General features: G+C 35.0%; 1 protein-coding gene across 12 annotated transcripts in view; it reads right to left on the bottom strand.

Annotated features, from left to right (window-relative positions):
- The window catches only part of grid2 (glutamate receptor, ionotropic, delta 2), a 460,579-nt gene that overhangs the window by 133,081 nt on the left and 312,196 nt on the right, over positions 1 to 15,302 (bottom strand). For all 12 annotated transcript variants that reach the window (XM_044111473.1, XM_044111478.1, XM_044111477.1 and 9 more), the window contains 3 exons: positions 13,713 to 13,886; positions 7,740 to 7,901; positions 4,038 to 4,157 (listed from right to left, as the gene is read on the bottom strand). In XM_044111473.1, coding sequence (XP_043967408.1) covers positions 4,038 to 4,157; positions 7,740 to 7,901; positions 13,713 to 13,886 — 456 coding nt within the window. The remainder of the gene's footprint in view (positions 1 to 4,037; positions 4,158 to 7,739; positions 7,902 to 13,712; positions 13,887 to 15,302) is intronic.

Below are 15,302 nucleotides of genomic sequence, written 5' to 3' on the forward strand. Positions count from 1 at the left end.
GTGCAGGGCATTCTGGTTAAATACAACAAAAACATTTGGTACCATGATGTAACCAAATGCTACATTATGGTATCATTTGTTCCTTAATGGTACAAATGGTTCGTGGTCTTTTACCAGTGACAACAGAGAAGTCCTATAATTGTTAAAATCCAACACCAATATATTTTTGTGAAAAAGAAAGTTGTGGTCATGTCTTCTTCAGAGATTTATTGTCTTTCCTTCACTGGTTCTTGGTGCAGCATCACCACAGGCGAGATGGGGGAACAGGTTTTTCTAGGATTTGGTTCATTTGACACTGTGATGTGTGAAAGTGAACCACACCAGCTGAAAATTTATCAAATGTTGCCATCCTTGAAACCAATCGAAACAAGTCTACCTGACTATTAAGTGTAAAAACACCCTAAGAGAGTACAGACTGCAACTCGTTTTGGCCCATCGCTTCCACCTCTTTCTATTGAACAGACTGCCATCTATATCCTTTCTGGCTATATTCTGCTTGTTACATTTTAGCTTTCCCCGCTTAACTAATGCGTCTGTTCATCTCTTCATGTATTCTCAGCACTTTTATTGCACAAGCTATGAAGTACAAAATGCTGTTTTTTCTTCTTTGAAGTCCTTTTAAGATGTTACAGAAAGTAAACAATGCAAATAGACCTGACAATCTTATCACCACTCTGAAAGATCAGTAATGCTCTGCAATGATTCCAAGTGTATACAGAGAACCATATCATCTCCTTTATATAGCCACTGAAGCTAATGAACCAGAAAGCATGAAACTCCATGCAGGAATATTATTTATGACTTATCTCAGGTTTTTTGGCATTATCATTATACTAGACAGCGTTCCTGAAGTATGGTTGAGAATAAATGTCACTTAAAGGGCTGGACACTTTGAAAGAAAGGACAATTCTCCAAATGGCAAGAAAGTGAAAAGACTGAGTTCAAAACATCCAGAAAAGATAAAAGGGAAGGGTTTGAGTAACTCAGTGCCTTAATTAATGTGAGATAGGAGAAAATAAAAGCTTGTCTGCATGGTAGTCATTAATGAGACTCTCAGCAGGAATAAAAAGGGCCTCAAAGAGAAGACAAAACAATACCTAGAGATAGAAAAAAAGGCTCAGGTTAACCACTACCCTCAGAAGAATATAGTGTTAATGACATTATTAAGACTTCATGCATATCCTTAATAGTGTCAGCCAGACCCTTTTCAACAGTTTAGCATGTTTTTATTCAGGAAGCACAAATGCAAGAAAGAATATGTATTAAAGGCAACCAGAGAAACACAGAAAGATGACGCAGCCTACAGCATGAAATAGAAAAAATATGTTAAATATTAATCTGTCTTTAGGGGACCTAAACTGCACAAAAATTAAACATAATATATATAAGTCACTGACTTGTCAGGCTTTTTATTAAAGCTAAAGTACAGAACATATTTCTCTAACATATTTTATTATTAGAAGGAAATTCACAAAAATAATTTGAAAAACATCAAGACTGAAAAATCTAAACCCTAGAATACATAAAATGTGCACTAAATAAGAACATCAGCATCACTAGAATTGAACTGAATCCCACTGATGGACAAAAGAGCATTTACGGACACGGTAGCACAAAAGCTGTGCAAAGACTGCTTTAATTCCCTCAGAAGCAATTATGCTCTCTGATTAGGGAATTTTACTTAAACATAATTATACTATGCTTCAGAGATTAATTTTGTCTGTGATGGCATGCTCTGTTATGTTGGTGTCTCCCCACATTATCCATAATCACAGTCCTGTGATATCTAAAATGATTTTTCTAGAAGAGACAACATGTTAATTTTTGATTGCCTCTCTTTGTACACTGTATGTCTGTGGTATGTAAATGTATGTACCGAGTATAAACAAATGTCTTTTTTTCCATATATGACAATTATTTGCCTGCAACCAGCAGTATAATTGCTTCTGTTGTTTTATTGAAGAATTCAAATTAGGTGAAGGTGTAATAATATTACACTGTCATGTAGAGAATTTAGAGAGTTTTTATAAGAGGAAAAACTCAAAAAAATCCTTACTAACTTACTTATTTCCAAAACAGAAGATAGAGTAAGCAGTGTTTCCCCTTGCGACCTTGCACTGGGAGTAGGGGTTATTTTTAGGGGTATGCAGATTGATAGACAGTCACTCCATGCTTACGTGTAAAACCAATCTTTTCTACCATGACAATAGTCAGAGAGGGCTACATTTCACAATAGTTAGCTTACTTTTGCCAACTTTGCAACTTTTTTGTTGCATTTAGTACAGAAACAAATTGGTGGAGGCGTCCACCTGCATGTGAGCATCAGAGAAGTGTGTGTTTTTGTCTAACTTTTGTCAACTTTGGCATTTGTGATGCACAAGCCGAGCAAATGGTGTGGCTTGGTGCCTGCACCCTTGTGCCCAGTTCAATGCCTTGTCAAGTAGACAAATAAACAATGTAGGGACAGAAATCACTCACAATGAGACCTGGCGTCACTTAGTGACTGAGGATGTTACTTAACATCATCAGTTAACCAGATATAACAAAGTAACGCATTACTGATGTAGGACCACATTTTTCAGTAACGAGTAATCTAACGTGTTTATATTTCAAATTCAGTAATCAGACTACAGTTACTTATCGAAACCACTTTGCATTACTGTGCATGACCATTTTATTTTGTAATTGAATTTTATTTTCTCCACACGTCTTGGGGAGTGATCGCCGTTTCTATGCGACAGCCTCAGCAGCGACAGAAACGTAAAAAACATGGAGGGAGATGCGCATTTTGTTGATGAAAAGGAACTATTTTGAGTTTCAGTCGGCTATTCCGTTTATTATAAGCGGCTTTGGGCTTGTTTTTTTCTTTCTAAAGTCGCTTGCAAATTTAATGAGTCGTGGGATGAGCTTTTTGGGTCTGGAAATAAGTAGACATAAACCCCAGAATTTTTCTGACATCCAGTTAGTTTTGGTCCATCATTTCCCGGATGATCCATCTCTCTATGTCTTTGTTAATGTCAAGTTAATATATTTATATATATATAATATAATCGCTGTGAAAGACATTGAGCTCTGCGTTGCGCTCCAAAATCGCGTTGTTCTAAAATCCTATTTAGAGTTTTCCAGACAATACTGGAAAACACAAAAACACGCACAAATTATTACATTTTTGTACTGTTGTAACCATTAAACCTCCCCTTCAGTTCAACCTTATAAGTGGAAATACATCGTTGATGTTACCATTATAAAATAACTTGCAATTAAGAATTAGCAAAGCACAATGTAAGTTTCACAGGTGGCAGAACGTTGTTGTCAGCAGCTCCTGAAAGTAACTGAAAAATTACTTTTAATGTAACTTAGTTACTTTCCAAATCAAGTAGTAAGTAATGTAACTAAGTTACTTTTTCAAAGTAACTATGCCATCACTGGATATAACTGAAAACACCTGCAATTACTATATGTTGTGACCTAAAATTGTAGAATATTGTACATGTTATTGGGTTAAAAACTATAATTTAAAAAGCTATCCTTTACAGTTTACAATGCTGATCACTAATTATACATTTATTATCTCTTATAAATACTGCAGACCAGCATAGACATAATAGTTAAAACACACAAAGACAAAATCAATGAATACTCTGTTATGACAATTTATGTGGTTGTAAGGAGAAAGAAAGTCTTTCATGAGGCTTGTTAAAATTCATTATGCAGTCATTATGCAACCATTACCATTACAAAATGTCACTTAAAATGGCATCTAATTACCATTGCTCTTAACAGAATGAGAGCTGCTGCAGCTGAAGTCATTGTACTTGACCCAACAAAAACCCAACACAATTAGGATCAAGAGAGACAGTGAAATAAGTAATCAATTAATTTTTTTACAACTTGATGAATTTTATTGTGTCTTGGATTCATTTATTCATAGCACTTAAAATGGTAGATTAATAAATAAAGAAATAAATTAAGTGGGACAATAAAAAGCTGAAATTACTGTGTATGTGACTTTGATATAATCTGTTTCAACTACTTACCCTGCTGACTCCTCGGCCCCTGTCCTCGCCATAATTTGTTCCCAGGATTTCAAAGAAGATGTTGGGATTAGTGCCATTGTCACTGAACTCCAAGAAACTGGTAAGACCACTCACTCCAAACTGCAAGCACAACAGAAAATGTCCTTTCATAGATGTTGGATTATTTCATAATATTAACCATTTTGCATCTATATGTTTTGTGTTGGGCAATTTCACTGTGACATTTAACCATTTTTTGTTAATATTCACGACAACAACTAATTCAAATGAATACTAATACGCTAAGAGAGAAAAAACGAACCCAGTTTTTCAGGCAACGTTTGTGTACATTTTAAACAAATAATTTCAGCTTTTAATAATAAGTACAAAGCTTTCAAGAAATGTTCTGAATGCCAACTGCTTTTTTGTTTGTTGTTTTACAGGCTAAAGAAAACAGAGCGGTATTATTTTTATTTTGTAGAGTGATTGACGGGCATTGGGCCAACCTCCTTCATTTGCTATTCATTGGGGCTAAGCCTTTCTGGTTCAGAAGCCAAAGGTTTACCCAGTGACAATAGATGCACATTGAGAAGCTGTTTATGCTGCTTTCTACAGATGGGGACATGGTGTGAAGGCAGGCATTACAATGGATGAAGTGGATTATTTACTCTCAACAATTTTCTTTAATGTGTTTGGATAAGAACATGGAAGTGAAGAGATTTAGGGGGTTAAATACAGATGAAAAAACAACATTGCACAGGGTGCAGAGGTGTGACTATGTATTTGGTAGGCACTCATCGTCTCCTGTGGATCTTGCAGGATATTGAATAATCTGATTAACAGCAGTTGCACACAAAGACATCTGGACATCGGACTTCTTCTCTAACACTGAAAATAAAAGATTTCAGCGTGATAAAGAACTCTGGTTCTTTAAAATATTTTACAACCACCTATGACACTGACACAGTCAGAGGTGGGCTTCAGTACACAGAAAAGAGTCGTATTTCAGACTTATTATAGTTCAGGAAAGAATAATGTCTATATGTATTGCCTGGGTGGACTTCAGCCAGACATCATCTGACATCATTAAAAGGTGGTTAACCTTTGTGCATCTAAGAAAACTCAAAGATGCCATCTTCTGTTTCAATAAGGGAACAATACTGATGTCAAAGCTTTTGTGCATTCCCCCATGTTCTCTTTCTAATATTGTTTTTGTGTGCTCTCCTATTTGTCAGATTTTTCTAAACAAGACTGCTCAATTTAATCTTTGATGCAAAATCTGCAGTGAACATTTCTGTCAGAATATATTGTTCTGTTCATATTCTGATATTCCAGGCCATGGATCATCAAATCTAGTCCTCAATCCTGCAGGTTTTAGATGTGTCCTTGGTCCAACAAAGTGAATCAAATGGTTGAATTACCTCCTCACTGTGCAGTCAAGTTCTCCAGAGCCCTGCTAAACAACTTGTTTGTTTGACTCAAGTGTGTTGAAGCAGAGATGCATCTAAAACCCGCAGGTCAATGGCCCTCACAGCCTGGATCTGAAGAGCCCTGCTCTAGGCCAAGTGTGATTAGTTTTATTTAGATACAGACCTGTGGTCAATATTTTTATGAAAAAGAAAATCCAATTTCTGATTTCTTTGTTGTTGAACTCCGGTTCTTTAACTATATTTTCTTGTCATTAGGTTTTGATAACTGGCTTTACATTTACATGCAGCTAGCTTAGGTTTGCTCACAACTGTTAGAATTCAAGACAGCTACGGTAATTTATCTAGTTATCACGTAAACATATAATGTTTTTAAGTATGTTAAAAATATATTTAAAAAAAATATACTGACAAAATTCATAGACATATAGATGTATTATATAAGTACAATACAGCGCTTCACGTACTTCCACAATGGTAAGGAAATGTTGACAGGAATCCCAAATCTAAATTGCTGGAGTTACTGAGACAGAAAGGCAGCAATATCTAAAGCAATGACAGTCTGCCAACAGCACAAATGTAACATATAATTTAGGCTAAGAGGAGCAATTTCACCTGCTTCAATTTGTTCCCCACTCTGAGTTTGTCAATAGAAACCAAAAATCAACATCAATAGAGCCCCTCATCAGCAAGTGCAAATTAGTATTTATCATTATCATAATGCCCTCACATACTAAAACACTGATTAAACACCCAGGCATGCACAGTGAGTAAAAAACACTGCTGATACACAGCAAAATGGAACCGATGTTATACTGCTGAACTAAACTCTATCATCACTTTGGGCTTCTTAACACATCTCTGACAGTCATCAGGCTTGGTTAAATAGCCAGAACATGCTGATGAAATTCTTGCCAAATCCAGCCTGATCTCAAGGTGAAACACAAAGATGGATATGAAAGCCACTGTAACACATTTATTATTTTCTGACACTAATTCTGAATTAACATTTCACTTGGCTTCATCATTCAGTCAAAGTACTATCCCTTGAGTAATTTTTATACTAATATCAAAACAGAGGGCATCTATCCAATTGAATTAAACTGCGATGAAAGAATTGCCAATAACTACATTAAACTTAGGGTTAAAATACAAAAAATCAATAAATAAAATTATCTGTTGCAAAAGAAGTGTCAAATGATATAGTTTTCTTTTATTTGGAAAAAAAGAATGGAGGTCTTTGAATTAATGTACGATTCAAAAGGTCTACTGTGTCATATTTCAAATTCCTGTTTAAATAATGAACAAAACCCAGACTGAATGAAATGTAACTTGTTTTATTCTTCTTTAGATGTATTTTTGATTCCAAGAGCTGCATTCAGTCTTTTATGAATATTTAGCAGTAGCGGAGAAAATCTCCTCAAACTTATTTTGGGTCACCATATTTCATCTCAGTGTACAGAAATGAGAAAAAATAAAAATTGCCATGTTGTAGTATCTAGAATTAGTTTAATACTTTCTTCTATGTACAGATATAAAATGCTTATAACCTAAATATCTCACAATCACACAAAAGTGCTTGTTGTATTTCTGTGATTAATATTCTTGTGTTTAAAAAAGTTGTAAAATGCACTATGCACTATGAGTGATGCTCTAGAAAATAATGACAAAAGTGACGTTGTTTATTGAATGAATCATGTTTTGGTTTTATTTGAGTAATACATTCATTAGGTCCATGAAATAAGAACTGCATTTTTTGGTATTTAAAATCATTTAGAAAAGCCATAAAAGCTGTTTCAGTGGCAAGAATCAATTATGAATGAATCATGTTTTGGTTTTATTTGAGTAATACATTCATTAGGTCCATGAAATAAGAACTGCATTTTTTGGTATTTAAAATCATTTAGAAAAGCCATAAAAGCTGTTTCAGTGGCAAGAATCAATTAATAAAATGATTCTGGTGTTCACTTTGGCTACACTTAAGCACCAGCTAAAACTAAGACTTAAGGAGGTGGAGTCTTGCTGATACATCATCCCAAGTCAGATATCTATCTATATATATATCTATATATATATATCTATATCTATATCTATATATCTATATATATAGATATATATATATATCTATATATATATATATATATATATATATATAGATTTATATATATATCTATATATATATAGATATAGATATATGGATATATCTATATATATATATATATATATCAGTATATATATATTTCTATTGTAGTCATAATATTGGTCATTTCTTTTCTCCATTACCAGTTAATCCTACCTTTTTCACTGTCTCCAGCATGCTCTTGCCTCCTTGCCAAGGCTTGGAGTTCTTCCTGATACAGTTGAGACTGGCCATGCTGTGCCACTTCCTGTCCTCCAACTTTCTGTGGAAGGTATTGGCCAGCAGCAAAACGGTATCATAGATGTAACGATTGGTGATCTGCAAAGAAATAAATGAGCTCACATTTAAAGTGATCAGCGTGATATGTGAATTAGAATGGTTTGGACATACAGACTCTCAATGAAGAGCCAAAATTAAACATCCCATCATCTTCTATAATTTATAAGAGGATATTATGCATAATCAGTGTTTTGAGCTTTGTATAATGATATATTGTTATTCCCTCATCAAACCCATACCCAAAGTTTTGCTTCATTCATAATTGAGAAGTTCCTGAATCTCCCTAGGTAGCCATTCGGTGGTTGAAAGTCCATAGCTGAACTCCTACCCCACAAAGCACCCCTACTCTGTCCCTCCACCACATAGCTCCATCAGACTAGTGGCAGCAGCAATTAGCAAACACCTGGTGGAACTGTATGTCTGCTGAGCTTATCACACAAGTTACAGTGCTCCTAAGAACGGTTCTAAAACACCATGAAAAAAAGCATTGTTGTGATGACGAGGTAAATTAAGAGTGTCAGAAAGGGTAGGATGTTCTTAAAGAGACAGAGACCCGTTTCAAGGTGTCAGATATGTTTATGATGCAAAGTCAAATTTCTTTTAGGTTGTTTTTGAGATATATATTTTATTAACAGGTGAAGGTAACAGTTACTTGACAGTGGTGTTGTTACTTTCCATTAACCAATTTGAATATGTACGTGTGCCATGTTTTGATGATCATTAAATTTAGCTAGTGATTCGGATTAAGGCATTCTGTAAGTTTACAAATCCCCTGGAAGAAAAATAAATAAATAAATTAGATAGGTCTATCATTTCTCTGTTTTTGGTCTTCACAAAGTTATCTTAATGTTTTCTGTGGTTTTCTTTTATTCCCTATTTTCTATTTTTAAAAGATACTTATAAGTTAACAACCATGGAGCCACAGAAAAACATGCAGAGATAATTGCATTAACTGCCAATGGGCCACTTGACTCAGACAAGTACAAAAGAGAACAAGGAACAAGGACAGTCCATTCAGTCTTTAATCGATTTGTGAGTGACTGATCTGTTGAGCCTCTTGTCCTCATGTTAATGAGAAAGACATCAAATAGACTGACGAAACAGGATGAATCTGTTCACACACACAAACAAACACAGATGTTACTCTTTTTGAAAACTCAGAAGAGAACATGATGGCATCAAAGAAATAAAAGCTAAAATTTCAGAAGGGACCATTTTATACATCAAGAACAGGCAGGCGGTATACTTACTTTGTTTTGGACACACACACAAAGGCACAGCTTTGTATTTACAACTTCAAAGGGTATGACCATATAAAAATGACCACTTTGCTATCCCTTTTGCTTAGCTAAAGAAATGTCTTTGACTTAAAATATATAGATGCACTGAATGAAAGCTTGCTTTGTACTTGCAAGGAAGAAAGGTACTCTAATGAGATACAGTGGAAACAAAAAGGGCCAATCCTGAAAATTGCACTTTTATTACAATTCTTACTATTAAAACAGACTAGCTAATCAAGATGTATGCTGCTATGTCCCAGAGTTGTAACATGGGTCATCTCATGCAAAACGTTATGACAGCTCCCTTCACCATGTATCTGCCAAGACAGACCATTACTGCCAGTATGTATGACAGAAACATTCAAAACAACAAAGACGACTCAGCAAATGAGGCTCTCGGGCACCACAGTATCCTTTTACTGAGGAATACAAGACCTATAAAGGTTCTCTGAAAAAAAAATACAGGGACATGGTTTAATTTATTCCCAGGCTAATAGATGTATTCTAGATCGTTGTCATTCTCGCTGTTGGCTCACATTACTAAGTGTTGCCTATTCGTGTTGGAACTTTTTATTGCTTTTTTAAACTTAGTATGTTGTTGAGACATTTATACACACTTATGAAAAAATGCTTTACAAGTACATTTTGAATTTGGATGTCATGAAAATGTTATTTATATAGTTTGGAACACATTTAAGGAAATAAAAATCACATAATTCATTACACATTCAGGCCGCTATTTTCTGTAATTTTGAGGGAAATGGTTTTAAGATGAAAACTCATTTTCTCATGAGATTAGAATATTAGATAAGACCATTAAGTAAAGGTTATTTTAAACAAAAATGCCTTTTGGTGCTTTTGGCAGAATGGACAGGAGCAAAGTCCTGCTTGAAAATTAAATTAGCATCTCCATAAAACTTTGTCAGCAGAAAGAAGCATAAAGTGATCTAATATTTCCAGGCAGATGGCTATGTTGACTGGACATTTTAGAAAACACAGTGGACAGAAAAGGTGGGACACATTTTTTTGCTGAAGACAACCATTTTCTTTAGACTTTTTATGGTACTATTTTCTTCTTTCTCTTTTACACCAATTATGCAGTTGCAACTTTATTTGCAAAAGTAAACTTTACCATCATCAGAAAAAGAAAAGTTGGATCACGGAGTTCATTTTTGTTTTTTCCACGTCCCTCTGTGAACAATGGCCTTTTATGTCTTACCCTCCTTGTGGCGGGTGTTAATGACTCCTCTGAACATTTGACAAATCAACAGTCTTCTCCCTGATTGGGTAGCTTATTGACGCAGACTGAGACCATTTAGAGGCTCAGGAAACCTTTAAAGGTGATTTGAGTTAGTTGGCCGATTAGGATTTGACACCATGAGTTTTCAATATTATATTTTTTGACAATATTCTAAATTTCTGGGACATGGAATTTTGTGTTTTATATGCAAGTCATAATCATCAAAATTAGAAGATCCTGCACTATATGTTTAATGAATCTATATATGAGTTTGACATTTTGAAATAAGTGCAAAAATGTTACTTTCATGATATAAGACATATTTAAGACATACTGTGGGCGTGTGAGTGGTCAGTTTGAGTTGATGTGCTTCATTGCAGTGTGAAATTGGGCCTCTCTTCGACTGAAGCTGATCTGTTGCTTCAGCCCACTTCCTGTTTCATTTGCCCCATTTATTTCTTTGCCATCCCCTATTTCCTTTTTTAAGGTAAACCACTAACTATACCTATGCTGGGGATACTTGCAAAAAGTTCAGCACCATGTAAAAATGTGTCAATATTCAGGAATACACACGATTTGCTCAGTCCTCAGCAGCAGACTGAACTTTACAGCCTTTACCCATTAAAATAATATATATGTTGAATGGGTTTCATTATTAATTAACCTTGAGAAGATCTTGTTTCATGTTTGGACACGCAAGTTTAATTTGCACACATCATTTACGGCAAGAGCTCTTTATTAACCTTGTAGGTATAAATTACCTTAATTCGTTTAAAATTCACATAAAAATGAAATATATGCCTAACCATATATTGGGACATACATCTGTGTCATGATTATGATGAAAGCATAAAATGGGATCAGACTGAAAGGGAGCTATCCACATAAACATTATGACCGCTTTTCTGTCACCGGTATATTTCCATCTTTCATCAAACGCGTTCCTCTGGGGTCTTGAGTCACAACATCAATCAAGAGAACATTAACTGAATTTTACATGTTTGTCCCAACACATAACTAAGACTCCTTTCCCTTTTTTCCATTCAATCTTATGGCAGCTCAATGGCTGATGTACCCATTCCTATATACTGTCAGCCTTGAGGGGATTTATAAAAACAAAACAAACAGAAAAAAAAAACAAAAAAAAAAAACATACACTCACAAAAAAACAGACTTTCACTATTATTTCAGATCAGGTCAAGAGAAAAAGAATGGACTGATTTTTCCAAACCGATAAAAGTTTTGCCTCATAGTTACAAGTAATATCAATGTCAAATCACCAAATTGTTATTCATTGCAAAGCCTTTGTATCCAGAAGAAAGATAATATGCCATAATAAAATACAAGAGTGCTGGCAAGTTATTCTCGTTATTTTAAGCTGAATCAAAGTGGATATAAACCATCTTTATGTTACCCTTCAGTGTTCTGAGAGGTTATTGTTTTAAGTTTAAGTTATGAAGTTATCCTATAGTCAATTTAGTGCTGTACTTATTCCTGCTTTGGGTCATTGTCATGGTAAAAAGCTGTATTCCTTCTCTGGTTTAAGCCTGCTAGTACAAAAGCAGCTTTCATTCAGGCTCCCCCACAGTGTCAGTGGTACATCTCATGTTTCACATATTTTGCAACAGATCTGATTAGCTTTGTCTCAATTTTTTGCCTCTTGAAATGCTGTTCTATTTCAAAATAAAATATGGAGAATAGCTTTTTCTGACTGTTGGTTGTAAGCTCAAAATAATCTCCATAGTCCAGGCAATCGCTTGCCACGCAAACAATTCACTTGGGCACATTTTCATGTTTTATGCCTTGCATGCCTTTCCATCTGTCACTAAGTTATTCTGCTGAGAGTTCTTGGACCTCTTTTCTCAGAATTTGTCCCAACACACAATGTAAACTCACTCGCAATAAAACTTAACAACACAGAATGAATGGTCCAGTATTACGGTACTCAAAAAATCTGAGGTAGTGGGGAAAAAACAATGATGTTTTTATAATTAAATCAGTGATAAAATGCTATTAGTTGTACAGGTTGTTTTTAGACTTTAAAAATGAAATTATATGTAATATTCAATCAGTTGCAAACTTGTCTATTACCAGAGGTAAAGTTCAACAGATAGAAGGAACAGTTTAACACTTTCTTTCTTATCATCTGGAAAATTCTAAAGAAACGTCCAATTATAGTTTCTCTGGTTTTGTTTACTTTTTTCTTTGAAATAATTCATGCTTAAGTAGCTTTTTTTCCTGTCTTGGCATTGGCAAGCATATATTCCAATTCCACCAAAAGTGAGGGAAGATGTAGAAGAGATAGTTTGATTGTTTAATGTCAGCTGAATTAGTTATAGGTGGTTAGCACAATACAAGCTAACCACCACAGTGTAAACAGTAGAAAAGAGTTTGGAGAATTCATAAATAATTGGAATGATGTTTAAGAAAATTGCGACTTAGTTAAGTGGCAATTTCCAATCTAAAAAAATATCCAAACTTACATTTTTACATTTTTGGCCTGTTTCCAGCCAAAACTAGTTTTGTTGCTATGCCAACTATGTGATTGGTGGCGAACAAAATGTATTGCTGGACTTCTTTCTCTCACTGATAGTTCATCTGCTACACACTCTGCCATTCCTTGTAGCATCATAGAAAAATGTAGTGCTCTGCTGGGAAACATTGAGTCCAGCCAAAAATGTTGTTACTTTTACACATACAATCTACTCAACCATTGCTACAGACCACATGTTCTCCTGATGGGAACTCCATGGTCTGATGACTGTGGTCTCTTTCCACAGGATAATGTTCTCTGTCATAAAGCAAAATGGTTCAGATTGGTTTGAAGAGGACAACAACATTTTTATGTTGTTGGCTTGGCCTCCAAGCTCCCTTACTCTCAATCCAATTAAGCTTTGGGAGGCGCTGGAAAAAAATCAGACTTATCCATAGAGACTTACACTCACAACCTACAGGACTTAAGGAATCGATTGCTAACATTTATTGCCATTATAGTACAGCACAACTTCAGTAGTATAGTGGAGTCCATGCCTCGACAGGTAGGGACTTAATAAAAAAAAATAAAAAAAATGGGTTATTAACACATTAGGTGGCCATAATGTTACATCTATTTAACATAGATGGTTTGCACCTTAAACATTCAAATATATTTTGTCAACATACTTAATTACAAAAAAATAAAACATTTAAAAAAAATAATAAAATGGTCATGGAACACTAAACACCATCCACTAGCTTGAAAAAGTTGTTGATTCAAAATGTTATGCTTCGTAAGAATACTTGAATTTTTTTGATCATCATTACTCTGGACAAATCCCCAAACAAACCCACCTCAAGCTGCTGAGCCTTAGGGCTTTTAGGGTCACAGAGGGACGTGTTAATCCTGTGGTTGTGTTTGACACAGCGCTGAGTTGTGTTTTGGGGCATCGGGAACATCTGGCGAACTAAAGTTAGCCGGCCAATTGACTTCATGACTAACTCCTGTAAGTCATAGTCTGAGATCTCCTGTAAGGGTGTAAACAGAGAAAAAATACTGGTAAGAAGTGGAGACAAGATGAAAGTTCAGAAAAAAAGTAACATGGAGTAAATAAACATCTTCCATCAACTCCACATTCAAGAGTTGTCCAAAAAAAATGTATAAATATACAGCCTAAAAATATACATGCCGGAAAGGCAGAAAGAACACACATTTGTGTGTTTGTATGTGTAAGCTCATGCAATTGTTATGACCACGCATGTTTGCATGTCCTCGGTATGTCCTTGCAAAACCTTGAGGGAGTACTCACTGCTAATTTTAGCCCTAGGACACCATGTCTCCCAGCTCCTCTCCATTCATGGATTTCCATCCATCCTCTGTGCAAAGGGGTCATATGATGACAAGATGAGAACTGACATTTATCGTCCCTGGTGAAGGTAACACCACCACCAACCCAGGCAGCCTTTGCTTTCTTTGTATACATGTTCAGTGATTCTCTATCTCTGCGTCTGTTTGGACATCTTGTGTGAGCTTACTGAGTCGTGTAAATCTGTGTGCAAGTGTTTGTTATGGGGTTGTTTTGAAACCGTCCGATCATGCAAAACATCTTTGATATCTTTTCATTTTCACATGGCAGAACAGTTGACAGGATGGATAGTACTGTGGATAACAGAGCGTGTATTTACATAAATAATTTATCACACAACCTTTATATTTGAAGCTATAATATTAAAGGTATCACACCTCATTGACTAATCTTGGTGAATTTTAATTGAAAGCTATTAACGTTCATTAAGACTTGAGAGTCATTGTAGTATGATCAATGATGATGAAACAATTTTGTTGCAGGCAATATCGGAATACCCAGTGTGACATAATAATTAGGCTCTTCCATAGCCTAAACCCTTAATGCAAAAATATTTTCTTTTAAAAATCAACTGCTACAGATTAATTATGTGCAGTAATTTGCCTTTATTTGGTGCTCTTACACTCATTTTTCTGTCAAATCTTGTTTATTTTTTATTTTTTCACAACACCACAGGTAAAAAAAAAAATCTAATGTGACATAGATAAAAAAAAAGTTTGAAAAAGCAACAAAGGGGTAATTCTGCCTTAAGGAATTGAATTCTTCAGTAAGGAATTTATTTGTTGTCTCCTTGGGTTAATACGTGGCAAAACTCCAAGAGTCGTCTTCATCAAAGTTCTGAAAAGGGTTTAGTAACAAAGCCATCAAAAAAAGAAAAAAAAAAGATTTAAAGTTGAGAGAAATGCTTAACCCTGCTAAGCACAGCAGAATTGTGGGCCAAAATAAAATTAAGATTCACTGCAGGCAGTCAAGGGCATACAAAGAAAAATCGGCTGGCAAAAATGATCCAGACGGCTTCACTCAAAGGATCTAAACTCAAGCAAATATAGATGCAGCAATGCACAGGAATACTAAAGAT

The sequence above is a fragment of the Gambusia affinis genome, linkage group LG03, assembly GCF_019740435.1.
Source record: "Gambusia affinis linkage group LG03, SWU_Gaff_1.0, whole genome shotgun sequence".
Taxonomy (NCBI): domain Eukaryota; kingdom Metazoa; phylum Chordata; class Actinopteri; order Cyprinodontiformes; family Poeciliidae; genus Gambusia; species Gambusia affinis.